This window comes from Gossypium raimondii, chromosome 9 (genome assembly GCF_025698545.1).
Source record: "Gossypium raimondii isolate GPD5lz chromosome 9, ASM2569854v1, whole genome shotgun sequence".
Lineage (NCBI taxonomy): Eukaryota > Viridiplantae > Streptophyta > Magnoliopsida > Malvales > Malvaceae > Gossypium > Gossypium raimondii.
Genome location: NC_068573.1, coordinates 36,510,178 through 36,532,782, shown reverse-complemented (window position 1 = coordinate 36,532,782; position 22,605 = coordinate 36,510,178). Strand labels below are relative to the sequence as shown.

The 22,605-nt window shown below is 31.0% G+C and overlaps 2 protein-coding genes and 1 long non-coding RNA gene across 4 annotated transcripts; 2 read left to right on the top strand and 1 right to left on the bottom strand.

The window, feature by feature from the left end:
• The first annotated feature begins 12,221 nt into the window (after positions 1-12,221).
• LOC105799360 (F-box protein At1g30200) lies at positions 12,222-13,458 on the top strand. The gene has a single exon (XM_012629876.2). It carries the CDS (start codon positions 12,277-12,279, stop codon positions 13,336-13,338), a length of 1,062 nt encoding a protein of 353 aa, XP_012485330.1. The 5' UTR covers positions 12,222-12,276; the 3' UTR covers positions 13,339-13,458.
• Positions 13,459-16,201: 2,743 nt separating this feature from the next.
• LOC128032393 (uncharacterized) lies at positions 16,202-17,453 on the top strand. Its single transcript, XR_008188485.1, has 3 exons — positions 16,202-16,283; positions 17,214-17,278; positions 17,365-17,453. It is a non-coding gene; the product is annotated as an uncharacterized LOC128032393 (long non-coding RNA).
• Positions 17,454-19,188: 1,735 nt separating this feature from the next.
• LOC105799361 (RNA-binding protein Y14) lies at positions 19,189-22,484 on the bottom strand. 2 transcript variants are annotated; one of them, XM_012629877.2, is made up of 4 exons: positions 22,073-22,482; positions 20,510-20,646; positions 19,947-20,098; positions 19,189-19,477 (listed from the first exon to the last, which is right to left on the bottom strand). In XM_012629877.2, the coding sequence occupies exons 1-4, from the start codon at positions 22,335-22,337 to the stop codon at positions 19,432-19,434; spliced, it is 600 nt and encodes a 199-aa protein (XP_012485331.1). In that variant the 5' UTR covers positions 22,338-22,482; the 3' UTR covers positions 19,189-19,431. The 2 variants fall into 2 exon arrangements, with proteins under 2 accessions (XP_012485331.1, XP_052476472.1); XM_052620512.1 differs by lacking the exon at positions 19,189-19,477 and adding an exon at positions 19,714-19,833 and having other exon boundaries at positions 22,073-22,484.
• Between the last annotated feature and the right edge of the window lie 121 nt (positions 22,485-22,605).

Here is a 22,605-nt window from a genome sequence, read left to right as displayed (position 1 = left end):
AGTACAATTTTCTTTTGACAATCGAAATTTATTTTATAATAAGATAATATTTTGTAATAATCAAAATGATATATATAAACTTAATAAGAAATAATACTTAATTTAAACCGTTGATCGATACTATTATCGATCCTCACTACCTACATTGGTGTATATTTCATAAGTAGCCTCACAATTGGTCTATATTTCAGTGGCTCCACTAACTATTCAATTAATTGGCTAAGGTTTAGTTATCATCTCGTCACACTCCACCCAAGTATATTCCTTAATCTATATATCACCTAAGCTAATTATGAATAACGAATTGAATAGTTAATGTAGTTATGATCTAAATTCATCTTTAACTTATTTTAGCTATTAATCCATTAATCTACTATTTCTTCACCACTTACAATAATTAATTCATAATAAAATTCAAATCAACACCAAATATAAATAAGAACATAATCAAAACAAATGAAAAGATTAAATATGTTAGAATTGTGTAACCTGAATCCCGTTTGATCCAACCTAAAAAGTTCCTGCTACCATTATGTTCGGAATGAGACTGCAACTGATGTCACCACCAACCTGGCTACAGTAAGAAAACTACTTGAGAAAGAGTATATTATGCTGTTTTAACAGTGAACTAATTCTTGCTATGGAGGCTCTGTTTGATACAATGAAAAAGAAAATTATGTTACCCATGATACTTGGTTGTCCAGTGGTATAAAATAATGTATTTGCAGTTGTAACTGTTAGGTTGTTTAGCTGGTGTGAAGATTAAGCTTGGAAGTGGAGTTGCTGCTGCTTCCTTCCAGGATTTGATCAAAATATGCTATCACCTCTATTTACTTTAACCTTTACTTATATTAATATATATTTAAGGGTTGAATTTTTTTTTACTTAAAACAAATAATTAGAAACTTTTAATTTATGTCACATGATCTACATCAATAGAGAAATAAATTCAATGGTCGGCTTGTCAAAATATTAATCATATAAAAAGTTATGGTTAGTTTTACATCACTGTAAGTGGATCTCTTCCAAACCGTGGAATTTATCGATATAATTGTACTTATCATACATGTAAATTTATTCAAAATTGATATACTACTAAGTAAAGTTCATTTTAGTCCCTCTACTAACAATTACTCCAGATTAGTCCTTGTGCATTAAAATTTTATTCAAATCATGACATTGTTTAATTTGCTATTAAGTTGCTGATAATTTGGACAAAATATCATACCAATTAATTTACCCATGACCCAACTGAACCCATAAAAAAAAATCCAACCATTCCAAAAAAATCCATGTATCTTTAAACCATATCGTGGTTGAAAAATATGACTTAATGATTTTTTAGTCAGACAATAATTCAAAAATACATGGAAATTTTTTGGGAAGATTGAGTTTTTAATATATAAATTTAACATATCATGATTTGAATAAAATTTTAATATACAAAACTAATCTGAAACCATTTTAATAGAAGGACTAAAATGAACTTTACATATTATAGGGACTTCTAATAGACTTTCATTAATTTTGAATGATTTGTTTTTCTGGATTGTGATGAAAATATTCATGTTTTCTATTTTCTTCCTCTCACATCTTTTCTTACCAAATCACATTTTATCTTCTTTCCTATATTCCATTATATTCTTCTATCCTTTCAGTTTTGTACATAATTAAGCACACCTTTAATTATTTAATTCTATATATTATTAATAAATAAGATAATGACGGATCATTAAAATTTTTAGGGTAAACATTCAAATAGTTAATTAAGTTTGAGGGCATTCCTATTTAGGTCACCATTTTTTTTGTTAATTTAATCACTCTCATTAGATTAATTGCATTTTGTAATCGATCCATCGTTAAAATGCCTTTGGCCACCGAATGGAAGGCTGACATTACCTTTTTTTAATTGATATAATAATAAATTTAGCTTTTAACATTTTACATATTCTATCAACTTAGTCCTAATTCTAAAAAATTTGACAAATTTATCTTCAATATTTACATATTTTGTCAATTTGGTGTTGACCTTAAAAAAATTTTAAAATATTTTTTTTAAATCTCAAAATAAAAATACATAAAAATTCAAAAATATCATAAATATATAAGTAATATAAAATTACAAAAAAATATAAATATTTGAGCATCCATGCAAATTCAGTAACCGCGACGACAATGATAGTAGGAGGGGAGTATGAGAGGGTCATGCCCACCAACATTGACAACAACAACAACCATTACAACTTCATATCTTGAATAGCATTGCCCGCCAACACTGGCAGTGACGTACCCAGTAGCCTCCTCCGAAAGGGATTTCTTTGGCAACCCCAAGCCGTCGCCCCACCGCCACTATTTCTCCCTATCGTACTCGCTTCCATCCTCCCCTTAAGGGCCTCCCCCTTCTCTGCTTTTTCATTGCCTCATTTTATTCCTTTCTTGTCTTATAAATTCAACTTTTATTTAGGTAGCTTCATCGTTATTTTCACTTGCTGAAACTAAGGGATATAAAGGTGTCAGGTAGTATCTCTCATCTTAAAGGTAAGGGACCTAAAGGTAAAGCTGTCACATTGCATTGCCCTTGTATCCTAGTTCAGTCACATGCATTTTCATTTCAGCATGTCTCCACGCTAATTGTCTTTGATTTCCATTTGCTTGCATTTATGCTCTTTGCCGATCATGGTTGAGAAATAGGTTCCGAGACGAAACTTTAAAGTTTACTTCTCATTGGTATATGTTATAAATTAAAGAACAAAGACGATAAACAACAAGAGAAATAGAACAATAAAAGAGAACTATGTATCTTATTCATCAATCGAGAATAATAGTTTATAATATTCTTTTAAAATTTATATTTATAGACATAATAAGTATAAATTATATAAAATTCTATTTTAATAGACATTAGAGTCTTAAACTATATTAAAATTCTTATCCTAATGGACGTGCATTTTATAATAATAAAATATTTATAACACTCCTTCTCTGATGTCCATCGATATATAATGTGTTTCATCAAAACCTTAGTAATATAAAAATCCTATAGCAAAAAAATTCTTAGTGAAAGAAAAAGAACGCACATATCCTATAGTTTTCTCATTAAAACCTCACAAAAAAAACCCAATAGTATAAAACCTCGATTAAGGAAAAAAGAGTACAACACGTATTTACTCCCTCTCGTGACATCATATAATATCTCTGTAATAGCCCGATTTTAGGCCTAGTCGGAACAGTGGTTTCGGGACCACAAATCCGACGAGAGAAAAAAAAATGTAATGGCCTGAATTTTCAGAGGTGTCGGAACGGTGATTCGAGATCACTAAATTCGACAAATGAGTAGAAAATATTATTAATTTAGTAAGCATAAGTTAAATATGAAGTTAGGAAAATTTTTGAAATAGTGAATAGTGCACTAGAAATAAATATTAAAATAATTAGAATCGAAATGAGGTATCAAGACCTCGGGATTTTAAACTGAGCCATAAATATTTTATAAATATTTATGGAGTGTTAAAAGTTAGTATTAAAGTTTCGTTAAGAAATTTTAAAGTTCCGATAATTAATTGAACAAAAAGGACTAAATTGTAAGAAATGCAAAATTTTGGGAAATGATTAAATAGCTTAAATGATAAAAGGAAGAGGGCTTAAAAGGAAAATAGACCCAAGGTCTATTTGGGCTGCACGGCAGAGGCATGAAATCAGCAAGAAAGTAAGGAGAATTAAGGGCAAAATTGGAAAATTGCAAAATTTGCTTAATAAAGTTGGGACCCAAGTGGAATTATCTAGATTTCTCTTCATTTTTCTGAATTCTCATCAGCTAAAACACCATGGAAGGGCTTCTTCAAGCTGGTTGTTCATATTTTTACTAGAAGTAAGTTCAATTCTTGACTATTTCTTGAAATTTTTGTATTTTTATGACTTTTACAACTAGGCTCACTTGTTAAATTCATTAGTTTTTGATTTTATGAAAGAAGTTGAAAGTTGATATGAATATGTGCTGAAAGTATATGATGATTTAGCATGGAATTAGAGCTTTAAATTGTTCATATGCTGATTTTATCGAAAGAATTGAATAGAAAGTGAATGTTTGGGACCTAATAGTAAAAGAGTTTTAAGATAGAGTTATATGTGGAAATTCTGAAATTCAATAGTTGTGTAACAACTTATAATGTCTAGGTAAAGTATTAATTGATAAAATTAGATTAATTGAGGGGTTAATTGAGAAAGGACCGAATTGTATAAACTGTAAAATTTGGGGCAAAATGGAAATCTACATTTTGCACTAAAGCAGTTTTGGACAGCAGCAGTAGTGTAACTTTGAAAAATCACAAAAAATTGTAGAGATTGAATTAGAGTATTAATAAAATATGACATTAAAGCTTATTGAGTCTAGTTTCTTATAAAAGAAACGGTGTGAGCAATAGAATTGTAAATCATGAGATATAATAGATTTTGTGAGACAAGGTCAGAATGAATTCGGGTTCCCCTGTTCTGACTTTGGAAAATCATTAAGAATTGTAAAAAAATGATTATGAGTTATAATTTATATGGTTATAATCCTTAATGAGTCTATTTTTAGAAGAAATAAACAAAAACATCATCTGAATTCTGTACAATGAGATAATTAATTTTTAGTGAAGAGTGGTCGAAACTGTCAGACAGCGAAACAGGGGAAACTTTAAAGAATAAACTGTATTATTTGGCTCAACAAAAAAATTCTGAAAATTTTATGCTATGAATATATGTGAGCCTAGTTTCAGGGAAAATTAACGGATCTTAATTTGGAGCTCTGTAGCTCCGGGTAAAAATAATTTAGTGACTCTGACTCGGATAAACAGCTTTGAATATACATGTTAGTGAATATTGAAATTATGGTTAATGTTGTTTAAGTGTGTTATACACATTAAGGATGTGGAATGGAGAGGAGGAGGAGGAAAATTGGGAAATATATGAATGATTCGTGTATAAATGGTCATATGTTTGATTATAACTGAGAAACGATGAAATATGAATGATGCTTATTTTTGTGCATTATTGGTCATGGTTTAAGCTCATGTGTGAAAATAAAGTTTCATAGTATGTGTGTATGGTATATTCAGTATATGATTTGGCATGAAATAATACCATTAATGGTTTATGAATTAACACATGTTGGTAAGCCTGATATATGAATAAATGATCAAATTGAGCGGAACGCCGGATTTGAGTACTTCTGATCAAGTGACAAAGTGATAAGTGGTAGCTTTAGCTACACTTATCTAATCAAGTGACAAGTGGAAAGTGATAAGTAATAGCTTCGGCTATACTTATCTGATCAAGTGACAAAGTGATAAGTGATATCTTCGGCTATACTTATCTGATCAAGTGACAAAGTGATAAGTGATAGCTTCGGCTATACTTATCTGATCAAGTGACAAAGTGATAAGTGATAGCTTCAGCTACACTTATCTGATCAAGTGACAAGTGGAAAGTGATAAGTGATAGCTTCGGCTACACTTATCTGATCAAGTGACAAGTGAAAAGTGATAAGTGATAGCTTCGGCTATACTTATCTGATCAAGAGACAAAGTGATAAGTGATAGCTTTAGCTACACTTATCTGATCAAGAGACAAAGTGATAAGTGGCTACACTTATTTGATCAAGAAACAAAGTGATAAGTGGCTACACTTATCTGATCAAGAAACAAAGTGATAAGTGGCTACACTTATCTGATCAGGGACAAGTGATAAGTGATCATACGTAAGACCATAGTTATACTATGGCAAAGTGAAAGTGAAGTACTCAATTTTCCGTAACCGTTCCCTAATTTGATTAAGGATGGTAAGTGACAAATGGGCCCAAAAGAATTAAAGCAATTGGATAAGTGGTAGTGTATTTATACCAGGATGATGTTGTTATTTAAGTTAAAGTGATATCTTCATTGAAAAATTGAGAATTTCATAAATGTGTTAGTGAATGGTATAATCGATAAACGTTGAGTTAAATGGTAAATACATATTAGTGTTAAACTTAGTGACATTGAATTGTACGTGAATTAAATGGAAATTGCTAGTGATATGATCTAAATTGTGAGCATGAGAAATTGCGAATTGAATGAAATGGAAATGAAGCATTGAATTGCATGAGTATGTGACGGGTCTCGTAGGCCCTAATTATTATGATTATAATATTTCGAGGATATATTGTGAAAAGTTATAGAAGCATGTTAATTATTTTGAAAGTTTTTATTTAGATGAAATTTTATAACTCGGTTAAATACGCTTACAAGTGTATGTGTTTTGGTGATACCTCGTACCCTATTCCGGTGTTGGATACGGGTAAGGGGTGTTACAATCTCAGTTTCTACATTTTCTAATATTAAATACTATCTTTTTAAATGATCACTTGAATGGATTTGATAAATATTTATATAATCTTTCTTTTGAAAGTCACTCGGTCATGAGTGAAAAAGAATTTTGGGGAAATATATTATAATCTAAACAATAATTATAGCAAGCTCTGTACATGATCCTTTTATAATAATACATATGTTCAAATCAATTTAATAAATATTTTTGCAAACAAATTAAACCATTTTTTGAAATTTTCTATATGCTTTCAACAATCTAAATCCTTCAAGGAATTTAATATAAATTTCATTATATAATGATTCATATAGAAGGCTGTACCAACAATCATTAGATACGTGTCAAGCCTTTCATAAATTATACCCCACTAGCTTTATACATTTAGAAATTCGGACTTCTAATCTAGAAATTTGGACTTCTGGTCTAGAAACTTCACATATTTGGACAAATTTATTCAAGATGCTTATTCTCTTCCATTATCTCAATAAAATTATTGCATGCAAAACTGTTGACGACAACTTTTCATTTTAATTCCATATTTTCTTGTAGTGACAATACTTATTAAGATATCTTTATTTTCATCATTCATTTTCAAATTCGTACTTGAATCTCTTGTGGAGTTTTAATAATTAATTATATATTGGGTCTCTTTTGGAGCACCTATCTTCGCTATAAAATCATTTTAATTTATTATTTTATTTTACGAGAAATTTCACCGTTGGAATCAATCAATCTACTATACTTCATACATTTATTAATTTCATTTAGGGTTTGTTTGTTTCATTGAAAATGACTTTCGAAAATGATTTACTTTTCTTAAAAAGCTAATATTTTCTTATGTTTGGATGAATTTTGTAAAATATTTTCTGTTATTTGACTAATTTCTTAAAAATATTTTATAAAAGTTGTTTTAAATTAAACAAACATACATTTGAGATTTTCTTATCTTTTCATTGTTTAATAGAGTTTATTTTATATCTATAAATTTATATTTTAAATTGTTTTTACATATATTAAAAATATTTTATTAAATTCAGTTTATTACAATGCCATTTTTTAGTTACATGATTACCAAGTGAGTATTTTTATTTAAAATGTGATATCAACAAAATTAACAAAAAATTTAACAATTTCAACAATTGGACTTGATTTTCAAATCAAAAGTAAATGGACTAAATTCTTGAATTACGAGACTGAATTGTAAATTTGTGAAGAGTACATAGACTTATGACATATTTTAACATTTATACTACAAAACATTTATAATTAATATATTTATAATTTTAATAAACATTTATTATTAAAATATTGAATATTGAATATTGAATATTTTCAATGAAGAATATTATTTAAATTTATTATTTTTAAAATTTATTATTAAAATAAAATTAAAATATTAAATAATTTATTAATATAATAAATTATATTAATTATATTAATAATTTATTACATGACAAAGTATAAATAATTAAATATGTATGTTTAATAATATTGAAAATATAATATTTTTAAATATTTTAAAAAATAAAAATAAAATTTATTATCAACATTAAACTTGATTTAAGTTAATTTTTATATAAAAATAAAATTACCTATAGATGAGCTTCGGAAAATGACTTACGCTCTTCAAATTAGTAAGTTATTTTACAAGAAAAAAGGCTTATTTTACGTTGACCTGTAAGTCATTTTCAGTTGGTCAAGCTGTTTTTTGTGAAACAAACACAAGAAAATGTAGAAAACATTTTCCGTAAAACATTTTACATGTAAACAAACGGATCCTAAATCTAAAAAATTGTCTTATTGGCACTTCTAAATATCAACTAGTATATAACACTTAGTTGTTCTCATTAGGTCAATAAATGCATTTGTGAATTATCTTTTGAACTCTTGATTCAAATTACTTTTTACAATAATCTAGTTAATGATAATTCATTCATCTCTCCTAATTTGAGAAAACTATTAAATCAAAGTTGTAATAACCAAATAATATCATAACTGAATCAAAATTCCATCAAAAATTTAATAATAAAAGGAGACTCATATTAATATGTTCTCAACTTTCTTTGAATACCCAAATTTTTACAATGTGGATGAGCAACTTGAACTTATACCACGTATTCAAATAAATAATTCCAAAATGAGTTGTATTTGGATCTTGATCAAAAACCATTTATAACGGAGAATATTTATATATGTACAAAAATTTGTCCTCAAAAGTAATACTTAGTTACTAATTGGAGACAATTAATAATTAATTATGCTAAATCATTTTATACGATAAACAATAGGCTTTTGTGATAGTTACTCGTATTGACAATCTAGCATACAATAATCATTGAAAACACGAGAAATAAACTCACAAATGACAAATTGTGAGTTAATAACTCACATGTGATTATTTTATAGATACATCTACCAAAATAATATCAAAACATCCACTTACTAGATAAATGGGCCTATATTTCTTTTAGAAATACAAGAGATTCAATTTCAACTTTTATGAGTGAGGTTTTAATAAATCACCTTCTTTGAAAACAAGCAACACTTAAGAAATCTTTAAAATAATGAACATTTAGGTTCTTTAATAAATATCAACATACATCCTCATTTGTCACATTATTATTGGTCAAGATAGCCTAACTGATCATGCCACTAATTAATATATTTGAACTAGTAAATTTCGGTTCACTATACATGTAATTCAATCATACTAATATAGAGAGTACAAACTAGAGAAAATGCAAATAAAATTTTCATTAGGAAATTCATCCAATATAATAGATAGAAAATAATCTAACATCAATTTCAATAACATACCTTATGTACTTCGTAGCAATCAAATGATTTTAACTTATAATCTAACAAACAGAAAGCAATACCATGCAAACAAATATATTAACATCCTATCAAAGAAAGCATCAAATTAATAAATCTAGAGGTTTGAAGTGAGGCAAACTTAGAACATTCACATAAATAAAATCAGAGCCAAAGCTACATGTATTTGTTGCAAATAAATTTCATCGCTTCACAAAATGCGCACCCAAGCCAATATGAATTTCAACATCAATCTTATTATTAGTCTCCACATTATCTTCACTAAGAATTATTATGACTACCCCTTTTTACTATTATAGAGTCACTTATCACATCCACATTCAAGATTATGCCTTTTAATTTATTAAATATTGTTACATTTATTTCAGAGAATGGAGAAAATTTGGTAGGACGGATTTTATGATTTTTCATTTAATAGCTTATTATTTTATTCAATCACAAGTAAACATTATATTAGTTCAAATATGTATTTTAAAGCCTTTTTCACGATATTGCTACTACAGGAGCACATTTGAAGCATAAAAATTTGAAAAAAAATTCTAACAAGCTTTCATAATAAAATTCCAATATATATATCAATTACTAAATTAAAGAGTTAAAATTCCAATCTACCATATTTGACAAATTAAAATATAAAGCACAACAAATTCGAATAATCAAAAGTAATGACAATTACTACTCAAGATAATAAACTTTATGCTATTTTGTTCAATACAGTAATTAAAGTTTCGACCCAATATTAATTCAATTGTCAAATATTTAATTATCCAAATATTATGCATAATAATTGAATGCTTCTCTTTCCTTATCAAAATAAGAAAATACTGGTGTATCAACTCTTGCCTCTCTTTTCTTTCCATCTGCAAATGAATCCCTTTATCATTTTTTTGGCATAAAATTTCCAAGCCTTTGGATTAGGTGAGAGGTTAAAAACAATGATAAATACTTAAAGGCTATAGGTTGGAATCTTACTTTTGATGATTTATAAATTTCTCGACGCAAAACAAACCTTTAGGTAGCCAAGCAATTTAATTAGCGAAGAAGAGTGACGTGAGTTTGAATCCACAGTTAGATATCTTCTTCTTGAATCTTGATCCCATTACTTTATTTAAATTTTATTCACATATAATGGGAAAAAAATGGTGTTTTAGGTGAGAGATTAGAGTTATTTCTTATGGGTAAAAGGGGTGTGGATGTAGGGGATTTTTTTTTCAAAATCTTTTGGTTTAGAAGAGAAATAGGAGAGAACAAATAAAATTATATATTTTATTCATCAATAGTAATAATAATTGACAATGTTTTTCTAAAATCTATAAATATAGGCATAAGAAGTATAAATGATATAAAATTGTATTCGTCAGTAAACATCACAATCTTAAATAAATCAACCTTCTTATCCTAATGGGCATTCACTTTATAATAATGAAATATTTATGCAAGTGTAGTACTTTTTTATATTTTAATATTTTATAATATATTTTGTTTTTAATATTACTTTTGAAGACTTCTGAATTTTTAATCTTTTGAAATTTTAGGATCAATACTAAATTGATAGAATATGTAAACATTGGAGGATAAATTTGTTAAAATTTTAAAATTAAGACCAAATTAATAGAATATGTAAAATATTAAGGGCATCATTTATCCCGTGACCAAAAGCATTTTAACAGTGAATTGATTAAATTAAAAATATTCAGTGACTAAAATAGAAGCACTTTAAAACTTAAAAGGACTATATGAACAGTTGGCCTAAAATGTTAAAATTTGTTTAGTTATTTATTAAATGTTAATAAAAGAATAGCATTGAAATTTCTAGATCTCTCTTTGAAATTTACTTCCTGTACGTTCATGAGCTTCGCATTTTTATTATTTTGATAAAAACACGTTTCAACTTTCATCAATTTTTATTATTATTATGGAAAAATATTTGATTTATAGGTGTCACACCTGATTAATTAATAATAAAATTATATATCATCATTAAATTTAATAAAAATACGAACAATGTGTGAATAATGTTAATAAATTTATTTAAACATAATTAAACATTAAACATAACTATTAACGACTCTCCTATTTAGGGTCTTGAGTTTAAGAGTTTAGTGTCTAAGGTACTGAGTTTAGAGTTTTGATATTTATTCATAATTAATTATGTGTAAATAAAGTTATTGTTTTATTTAGGGGAAACTACATCTATTGTCTCTATTTTTTTATTAAAATTACATTTTAGCCGCTCAACTTTTAAAAGTTACATAGTTGTCACTAAAGTTATCGAAGTGTTACATTTTGGTCATTCATCCGTTACCTTCCGTTAAGAGGATGACGTGACATGCTAATTTAAAGGGTTAATAGTGAATTTAGTCCCTAAATTATAACTAAAATATCAATTTGATACTTTTAAAAAGTTCTTAATAATAATTCTAAAAAATTTAAAGGGTAAACTACTCAAACAGTCACCTAAGTTTTAATGCGTTCCTATTTCAGTCTCCGAATTTTTTTTTTGTTAATTTAGTCACTTCCATTAGATTAATTGTTATTTTTAGTCACCGAACAGAATGTTGATGTGGCAGTCTTTTGATTGATATAATGCTAAATTTAGCCCTTAACACTTTACACATTCTATCAAGTTAGTCCTAGTTCTAAAAAATTCAATAAATTTAACCCTCAATATTTATACATTTTGTCATTTTAGTCCAAATTAAAAGATATATAATTTAAAACACTCGAAAAATATAACTTATTATAAAATTTGTTCATAGAGAAAAGTTAATGTTGGGCATGTAATGATAAGAAAACAAAATGAGGGATAGATAAGGTTTCCACGCCATCACTGGGGCTCTTATGATTGTCAACTTTGAACAGCTCCCCCACACTGACCCTTTAGGCCATTAAACACAATCAATGTTGCTTAAAGCTTAAACAAATGACAAAATCAATAAAATAAAACCTTAGCTTTTCAAGCGTGTGCAAATCCATGGTCAAAACGCGTACACTTTGAATTCTTTAGAAGAAAAATCACCAAAATCCTATAAAACATCCTCCCATGCTCTTCTTTACAGGATACCCAGAGCTTCATTTCGTTCCCGCAACACCTAAATGTGTTACAAAACCCAGGAAGAAGATGATGATTTAGCTTACTTTGATTGTCTTCCAGATGCTCTTCTTCTTCTCATCTTCAACAAATTGCATGATCTCAAATCTCTTACCAATTGTCTTTCAGTCTCAAAGCGTTTCCGTTCCCTTGTTCCTTTCACCGACACCATTTTCATCTCAATCCCACCTCTCCCAAAGCCAAGCAATACTGCTGCTTCATACATAAACAATACTTTGAGACAGGTTTTTCACAACTTGTTCCTCAAACCAGTCAGATGTTTCCATCGCCTTATGGCTTCCCCCAAGTCAACGACAATGTCATTTGATATCTCTTGTTGTCACTCAAATGGGGTTTTGAGAATTTTCAAGGAAATGAAATCGTTGCATTTAGAGCTTCCATTACATGGAGCTGGTGAGTTGGGATCAAGTAATGGAGCTACTTTCCTTCAATGGAAAGCAGATTTTGGAAGCAACTTGAGGACTTGCATTATCGTTGGGGCTACATCTTTTCAAAAATGCAATACGTTTTCATCATCGGCTATTTTCTCACAACGGAAGGAAGAGCGGGTATTCATGGAGGAAACCGTGTTAAACGATGACGAGCTGAAATTAAGAGTAATATGGACCATTTCTTGCTTGATTGCTGCATCAACGAGGCAATATTTGTTGAAGCAAATCTTAGCTGACAATCCAAACATTCCAATGCTTGAAAGAGTGGTGATTTCTGATGCAAACAAGCAAGGGATGTTTAGTATGGGAAAAGAAGAGCTTGTTGAGATGAGGAACTCCATTGACACAAAACAAGAAGCATCATCATCATCAATGGAGAGAAGTCCAATTCCAGAAGTGAACATGAAACTGTGGTACTTGCCTATGCTTGATTTACCGGATTCAGGGTATGTGATGAAAGGGGCAACACTTGTTCTTATCAGACCTGTGGTCGATGGGATGATTGAAAACAACAGTGATGATCCATTGGTGGGAGATGAAAAGCCTTTTAGTGAAGCTGTAAGGGAGATGATCAAAGTGAAGAAGAGTTATTTGATGACAATGAGTTCTTTTTGAGATTGTTATAGCCTTGTTTCTTTACGTCCATGTAACATACTTGATGACTTCAGAATTTTGTCTTTGTACATGAATTTCTTTTTAAGTTAAAATATCAGTAGATTTTTTTTTATTAGAAAACTATTCTCCGGTAGAAGAAACCACCGGGCAATCTTGAAAGAATTGGTCACAGACCAATATCATCTAGAGCCGGCAAGGAAGAAAACAAACCCATTAGAAACTGGCGACTGACACCATCAACCACAACAGCCTTTAAGCCGCTTCAAACATATTAGGGAGAGTTTAGATGAAGAGTACATTTATATACAGTTAGTATAAAAACAGTAATAATTGTGAAATTTGATATTGTAATAATACTGTAATACGAGACAAAAAATAAATTAAATGTACCGTACCACACCCCGTCCATCTAAACCGACCGTTAGACCAGCTCAGAGCACTAGGAAAGCACTCAAATCGGAGGCCCTATAATCCCAATGGAGAGTGGTCCGCTTCGTTAAAAAAAAGGGTAGGTACTCCAACTGAAGGGGAATTGGGGATATTAGGAATCTGAAAGGACCACTTGGAAAAGCCCATGGACTAAAGGATGATGGGCCTGATGATGGGCCTGATGTTGGGCCAAACACAACTATTCAGAATGGGCTAGAACGTCAGGATAAGTAGGCAAGTGGACTTGTGAAGTAAAAGGCCCGGAAAACCCAAACACCAAACTTAACGTTAGCACAGTTTGAACAGAATCAACTGAATCAAGCAGCAACAGCTAGATAAATAATAGTACGGTTGTTATAACAGAATGGTCTATATAGGGTCTGTAACAACTAATTTTGCTCATGAATGAATTACACAACTATTTCCTTCTTAAATCCCTTTCGTCTATTCTCAATCCCTAAATTCTCTTAAATTTCAATTACAAATTGGTATTAGAGCTTCCAAAGATTCACTAATTCGAGCTGGGAAAACACAATAAAACCATTCTCATGGTTGGGTTTGATGGTGCCAGGATGCAACAGCTCCAGGGGCAACTCGATATCCTACAGGATGATAACAAAAAAGTACTGAAACTAAGTTCATAGAAACCCAAGGATACATTACCAGAATCCTGGATATGCTATCCAAGGAAGAAAGGCCACTACCCCCTAATACTGCAACTACACCCAGATACCTCAAAAGACCTTATCGAAAGCTGATGGGAAAAAGCCCATGCACATAATGGTCATTGATATTCATGAGAAATTCACCTACCAGCTTGGAGAACCTAGGGTCCTAGCATCACATCCCATTCAAAAGAACACCCTTCTCCTAACCATCACCTACCCAAAATGGGAATACATATAGTTGGGTCCAGCAGTAAGGAGATGCTAGAAGAATCACCAGTCGTGGACAGGGACAGTCGTACAATGACACAAGGGAATTTGGGTTTGTTTAACCCCAAACCAAAAATAGAACTTCAGAACTTTGATGGCCAAAATCCAACAGGATGGGTGCAGTAGTGTCGGAAGTACTTTTTCATTATTCCATGTAGGAGAAAATCAAAAGGTGGAAATAGCTTCCAGGTTTTTAGTGGGTAAAGTAGAAACTTGGTATAGTGGGTACATCATGCAGAAAGAAAGAATCACGTGGGAAGAATTTACTAATGATCTCTGTTCGAGATTTTGTGATAGAACCCGTCTAGATGTGGTGGAAGAATTCAATAAAGAAGCACAGAAGGGAACAATTGAGGACTACCAAGAAAGGTTTGAAGAACTTCAAGCCTTTGCAATAAAGAAGCACAGAAGGGAACAATTGAGGACTACCAAGAAAGGTTTGAAGAACTTCAAACCTTCATGCTGCAATACAACTCTACTTTGATAGAAGAGTATTTCATTTCTAGTTTCTTAAGTGGGCTGAAGGATGAGATCGAGACAAGACTAAGGTTAATGGTCTGATTGATTGTATGGGACAACTTGATCTTTTAAGCAAAAGGAATAAAGGGATCAATACCTTACAAACCATTGTCAAAGGGCACCCAAGTTTCATTCGCATCCCCTTCATCCCTACAATAACCAAGCGCCTTTCTTCTTCCCCTACAGCTGACGGTCAATGATAATCCACCTCCTCTCACACCCCAACACTATCAGAGCGTGTTTGGTTGGGTGTATTGGATTAGCCAATACACCCCTAATCCGTGGGCCCCACTAATCCCCACTTAATCCCGTGTTTGGTTTGATGTATTGCCTATTACAGGCCTATTACAAGACGGATGTATTCCTCATTTTCTCTGCTTCAACAACGATTAGTCATTCCGTTTCAAAAGTAAGGATTAGCTAATCGTTTACTTTTACCCTCCCACCAAAATCGCTACTCCACCCCACCCTTTCCTCCCAACATCAACAGCAGCTTTCTTGAACCAAATCTCCACCGTCTCGCGTTTGGGAAGCGAAAGTGCGAGAAAAATGAGCGGACGGGGAAGAAAGTCGTCGATGTCGCGTTCAAAGCATCAAAGAACATTGATTGGGAAGGGATGGCTAAGCTTTTGGTCTCCGATGAGGCTCGCAAAGAGTTCGCTACTCTTCGTCGCACTTTTGATGAAGTTAACTCTACTTTACAAACCAAATTCACCAGTCTTTTCTTATATTCTCTCTAATCCCTAGCTCCTTTTTAGCATTTTATTGATTTTTCATAGATTTGTTGGGTTAATCCGTTGATTAGATCTTAGGGTTTTAGTTTTTAATGATGATTTTAATATTTTATATTGAAATAAATTTTCAATAAGGTTGAATTTTTTGTTCAAGGTTTGATTTTGGAACCTTTTTTTTCATTTTAAGGAAATTTTAGTTTTGTTCAAGGTTTCATCCTATCTTGTTAATAATCCGATTTCTTAGCAGAACTCGAACCCATTGACTGGGAGTACTATAGAAAAGGAATTGGCTCTCGCCTGATAGATATGTACAAAGAGGCATATGAGAGTAAGTTAATTTGATAGTTATCATATTTGGCCTACTCTCTATCCAATTTTCCAGTCATCCTATATATGGTTATGCTTAGATCAGTTGTAGGTCTGTAAAATCATAAATTGTTTGGCTTCCACATGTTTGTGTTCCTCATGCGGTGCCACTTCCTGAATTTGTTACTTTGAAGATCATCTCTATGGTACAAGGGAACTATTACTTAGTTGGATGCTGATATGGTCACCTTAAGTAGCTAGCTCTTTCCTTTCTTCACTCTCGGTTTTTGGGGTTTTGGAAGGGGTATTAGTAAAGTATGGATTTTATTGCTATTGCTTTATATTTCTCTGATTTTTTTACGGAAATATCAATGCGACCTATATCTGGACCATAGATATGGGGATATGACCCTTCAAGGACCCTACAAATTCTTGGAAAAAGTTGAACATACCCATTTTGGACATTTAGCCCGATCGACACTTGCACTCGAGTTTGCGTAACACGCTTATCAATCATTTTCCACTCGGATCTCCTTGATCTTTCCTAGATCGATTCCATGCCCCATACTTCACTAAAAGTTAAATGGAAATCAATTGCCAATGAGGACATTGTTTAAATTGGCTGCTATTTTGTTTGCAAATACAATTCTTATTTGTGTGCAATTCACTTGTTGAATGCTATTAGCATTTAACAATTTCAGATTAATCTTAGTAGATGTTTCATTTCAATAATGCTATTATGTGATCGATTCTTACGGACACCAAAACTTGAGATACTCCTATACTTATGTTCAAAGTAGAATGAAGAAAATATAGACATCTAGCTACTCAATTCTCACTTGTCCGCAATTTCTAGCAGTCGAAGTAATCATATTTATCATGCTTGTTATAAGGTTTGGATGGAGTTTTGAGGGATTCACCGTTACAAATGTTATATACTCTTCCATTGCAGGTGTAGAGATCCCCAAGTTTGTTGACACCGTCACTCCTCAATACAAACCAAAATTTGATGCATTGGTGAGAATCAACAGGATAATTGACTCTCTTTTACCCTGTCTCTAAGTTTTTTCCTCGAATGATGTGCTATTTATTTGTGGTTATAGCTTGTAGAATTGAAAGAGGCAGAGGAGAAATCCTTGAAAGAGTCTGAGCGATTGGAGAAAGAAATTGTCGAGGTTCAAGAACTTAAGGTAATAAATAAAACAATGCCGAAATGTGTGTTGTTGTGTTCCAAATCACAATTGCTGAATTTTTTACCTTTTTTATGTACAAGAAAAGATCAAGACCATGATCGCAGACAGTACTTTGAGAAACATCCGAGCTTAAAAGAAATTCGATGATGAGATCCGAATGACTCTGGGGCTATTGACATCTTTGTGAATTTAATGGCCAAGCTTTTGGTCTCGACTAGAATTTCTGAACCGTTTCATTGTTTTAACCCTTTTTCTCTTGTGCGGTGATCTGGTTGGAAAGATTAGGTCAGTAATGATAAGAAAATAATTGTGTGAGAAAATTTATCCAATCATTTGAGAAACAAGGTGGATCTTGTAAGACATGCATTCTATTTAGCAGGCATCCGCATCATACTTTCATGGCAAAATTTTTTTATGCGCCCTCTTCATTCCATTCATTTTATGTTTATTATTTGAATATTATCTAGATACAATTGAATTTGGACACCTATTTATCTAGATCCATTCTATATGTATTTTTAATAACTGGTTATTTATATTATTAGTATTTTGAAATTTTAAATTATATAAATTAATATAAAAAGGTTTTTACATCAAGAATGAATTTATTGATTCAAGTGCATCTAGACAATCATTTATCCAAATTCATCGAGACGTGCTTTTTAGTTCTTTTAATATTAATTATTTTAAATTGTATAAATTCATATAAGAAAATTTATTATCAAGAATTTTATGAAATTATATATTATTATTAAATTATATGTAATAATAATTATTTTAAATTATACAAATTCATAAAATATAATTTATTAGTTATAATTATTTTAAATTTTATTAAATCATATATTTTAATTAAAATATATTTAATATTAATTATTTCAAATTTTATTTTATAGTATCATATATTTTGATTTGAGTAAATTTATATAAGAATATTAATTATTAATAATTTTATTAAATTATATATTTTAATTATAATATATTTAATAATAATTATGTTAATTTATATTTTACAAGATCATATATTATGATTTAAGTAAATTCATATAAGAATATTAATTATTAAGAATTTTATTAAATTATATATTTTAATTATAATATATTTAATAATAATTATGTTTAAATATGATTAAATTATTTATTATTGATATTAATAATCTTATTAAAATTTAAATAACAATAACAATAATAATTTACCAAAACAAATTTCGCTAATTATTAAGAATTTTATTAAATTATATATTTTAATTAAAATATATTTAATAATAATTATGTTTAAATATGATTAAATTATTTATTATTGATAATAATAATATTATTAAAATTTAAATAACAATAACAATAATCATTTATCAAAACAAATTTATGCTAAGGGTATTCTAGTCATTTTAGTTTTTTCCATTATGCTATTACACCTCTATTCCATTCAACCAAACACAAGATTACTATTACGCCTCTATTCCATTACATTCAACCAAACAGTTAATTTGCTATTACACCTCTATTCCATTACATCTCTAATCCAATACAGCGAACCAAACGTGCCCTCATTGCGGAAAATAAGTGGTTAATGAACTTCTCCTATCTTAATCATATTTAAATACATTTATATCTAATTTTTATACCTCCTTAATTCATGCTTTACAAATTTTTCTTGCTCTGTCACATTGTCATATTTTAATTTTTTTCCCCCCGTAAGTTGCCATGTCTAAAAACCAATCAGCACAACCTTGATACGAGAAAGCTTACTAAGGAAAAAAAAATGTCATTACTAATATCTTAGAAATTAAAAAAAAAAAAAATTAGATGAACACCAAATAGCAAGTTGTTAAATATAAAGCCGAAAAACAGCATTTGGAAACAAAGCACAATCACCACTCCACTTGAGTCGCCATAAACGAAACAGGATGATTTCAGTAAATTTTCAAGCACCAAATCTCGAAATATCTTGTTCTAACCCTCAAAATAGGGAACAAGTTAGTATCTTCTCCTAGGACTCCTGGAGCGATGTGTCCGTCCAGATCTGCGAAATTTAGAAAGGGTATTGTTAGATTTAAATGTTGCACTTATTTTTAAACTCATGGAGAGAAGATACAGCTTAAAGTTCCATCTTATGGCTAGAGTTGGGTAACTTTGTGTAATACAAATTAAAGTGGAATTTGAACATCGGTTAAACATAATTTTGTCATAAAGTTGATATCTGTGTTTGTTTTCTTTCTAATCAAGTTAGTTTTTAAAGGAAAAGGTAGAACGCTTAAGGCTCACTTTAGAGATTTCGGCGGAATGTTGGCATCAGGCAACCAGGTTTATTTAAAAGCTGGGTTGTGCTCAGGTCGTTGCCATACAATTTTGGATTGCTTCAGTTCAAGTAATAAAGGGCTGTAAATTTAAGTCCAGTTTAGTTGAACGAATGCATCATTCTTTCACCACTTACAATTGATATAATTAACAGACCTCAATGAAAATCCAAGAGCATATAAATAGAGACAAACCTCATATTTTTTCGTTTGAAGGCTGCAACACTAGGTCCATTGCTAAAGGCCCAATCAACATTGATGGTTTGTGTAAGAAGTTCTGCTCCATCCATTGTCGTTATGGCATTCCTTGCTTCTTCAAACTTTTCGTATTCAATCAGTGCATATCCCTAAGAGGAAAAACTCTCATTACTTTTACTTGAGCAAAAATATTCAATCCTAGAAAATACCGTAGAAAAGGTAAAAACTCGTCAAAGATTTGTCCTTTGTTATCTCATCTTCAATCAATGCTATTAAATAAAAATATTGCAATGTGTCAAACTAGCATTTAGTAACAACATGGATGGTTAGAAACAGTAAACTGATTGATATCTTAAAATAAAACTGAATCCACATTCTCTAATACATACAGAAAACACACGGAGATAAAAATGTTAAACAAGCAGACATAGATAACCAAAACATTTCCAATGCACATACAAGAATGCAATGTGAAGAGCTCCACAACCAAAAAGAGAACATAATACTACACTTGTGCAATGGTCATAGAGTGAGATGCAACAATTTACTAAGTTGCCTACCTTGACAAATCCAGTGCGGCGATCAAGATTTAAATGCAAATTCTTGATCTCACCAAATTCACCAAATGCATTGTGCAAATCATCCTCTTGGGCTTCCTCATGTACACCACTGACCAAAATAATCCATCCTTCAATAGCTGCATATTTATTAATGAGACATAAAAGAAAATATTATTATTGAGAAAAGAGTTCATAAACGTAGAGGAAAATCTTAATTCATTCTTGTACACAATTGCTTTTAGAGACCTTACTCTACAAGTTGAGTTATATTGACATTGTGTAGGAAAACTAGGGGTGGTCACACGGAGCTCATAAACCTTTAAATAGCTGGATAGATTGAAGGTTAGGTTCAGTACAGTATAATACGTTTAATGAACTCAATTGGGTGGTTGAAGCATGGCAAAACAGGTAATAGCAGTCATTGAAGAAGAGCATACAGATTTAAACCTGACCAACAATGAAATAAGAATCTTTTTCCTTTTCTTTTGTTGGACATATTGTCCTAGATGGAAGGGAATTTCAAATATCCTCCACATGATGTCCCAACAAAATTCTGAAGACAGGAAAACAGGATCAATTGCCATCCCGTTATTTTGATAATGGAATAAAGTGAACCTCAAGAATCAGCCAAGGATGTATATACAAATAGTATCAACAAAGTTTCCTCCGAAATCAAGAGAAGATTTCTATAAAATGTAATATATTTTTTATTGAATTTTGGGTCATGTTCATCACACAGGTTTAAAAAACTAGTATCTATAATAGCAGAAAAAGGAAACTACTTTCAGGAATTCCCTCTAATTCCTAATACAATTTCCACTTTAGAAATATTAACCACCACCACCTAACAGGCGAGTGCAGAAAGAAACAGATCTAAAGCCTAAATGACAAGTACTTCTTACAGTTTGTGCGATGCATACACAACACAGACCACGAAATTCATGAAGCCTCTGCCATTAAATTTGTTCTAGTCTCACAAATGACTTGAATATATTATACCTCCAAACTTACAATCTCTAATGAAAAGGGTAATAAAGCAGTTATTGTTAATGAAGGGTTCCTACAAGGTATAATATAATTAGAAAATATTCACAAAGACGAAACTAATAACATTGCTTCTAGGAAACGAACTATCAAAAGGTTAAGTTCTAAAGACCCACAAAACAACTCATTTTGATATATAATCCTCAAAAAGCCCATTATAGCATGAAACAATGATTAAGATATCTTCTCAAGGAAATTTATTCACTAAGATTAGTCTTTTGAACTATTTACTTATGAATAAGCTTTAGCAAATGCCAACTGAGTCTTAGCATTGTATAATAAGAATATAAACAAATTAAAACTATGTTCTGAATATTTTCAATACTAGCCTATTCAAACTACCAAAGCTCCCAGTTTATTTCGACCAAACTGATTCTAAAACCATTGAGAAATTTCAAAGCCGTAATTATCTTGTATTCCAGACCACACATAAATAAAACCCTAGATAAAACAAATAGGAAACAACTTAATAAACGAGGAGAGGAAAAAGGAAAAATAGGGTTTATTGGAGGGACTAACATCTCTGGGGACCGGGGCCACCATCAGTGCCAAGGGACTCGAAGTCGCGAGAGGCGAGACGGGAGTGGCGGTCAGCATCTTCCTCGCGGAAGCCACGGCCCTTGGTTTTCTTAGGGGCAGAAAGAGAGGCTGAAGCACCGCCAGTGATGGCGGACTTGAGCTTAGGCATGGGAGCTTGAGGGGAGGCGTCGCCGGCGGCGTCCTCGTCCATGAGGTCATCTTCCTCCGGCTCGAAATCCACCGCTTCCACGTCAGCATTGGCCATCGCTGCGATCTGAACGTGCCTTACTTTTCGAAAGTGTTCAACAAAATCTATTTGTTACTGGATTCAAAATTCGGGAGTGTGCTGTGGAACTAACTGGAAAAAGAAAAGTATGATTAATTAAGCTTAGCTGATTGAGGTTCTGAAACTGAATTTGGATGGGACTGCTCTTCCATATTTTGCACACAGGAAGTTTTGGGCCCAAATTTGGACTTCATTCGTAACCCAGTTCAACTAGGTTTGGACCCGGTCTAACCTTTCCACAGTTAAG

Excerpts from the sequence above, each read along its gene's own strand:
- LOC105799360 (XM_012629876.2), top strand. The coding sequence starts at position 12,277 with ATGTGTTACAAAACCCAGGAAGAAGATGATGATTTAGCTTACTTTGAT.
- LOC105799361 (XM_052620512.1), bottom strand. The coding sequence starts at position 22,337 with ATGGCCAATGCTGACGTGGAAGCGGTGGATTTCGAGCCGGAGGAAGAT. Across the intron at positions 20,647-22,072 it reads TGGCCCCGGTCCCCAGAGAT|CTATTGAAGGATGGATTATT; the intron begins GTTAGTCCCTCC and ends ATAAATATGCAG. Across the intron at positions 19,834-19,946 it reads TTCAAACGAAAAAATATGAG|CCCTTTATTACTTGAACTGA; the intron begins GTTTGTCTCTAT and ends TTAAATTTACAG.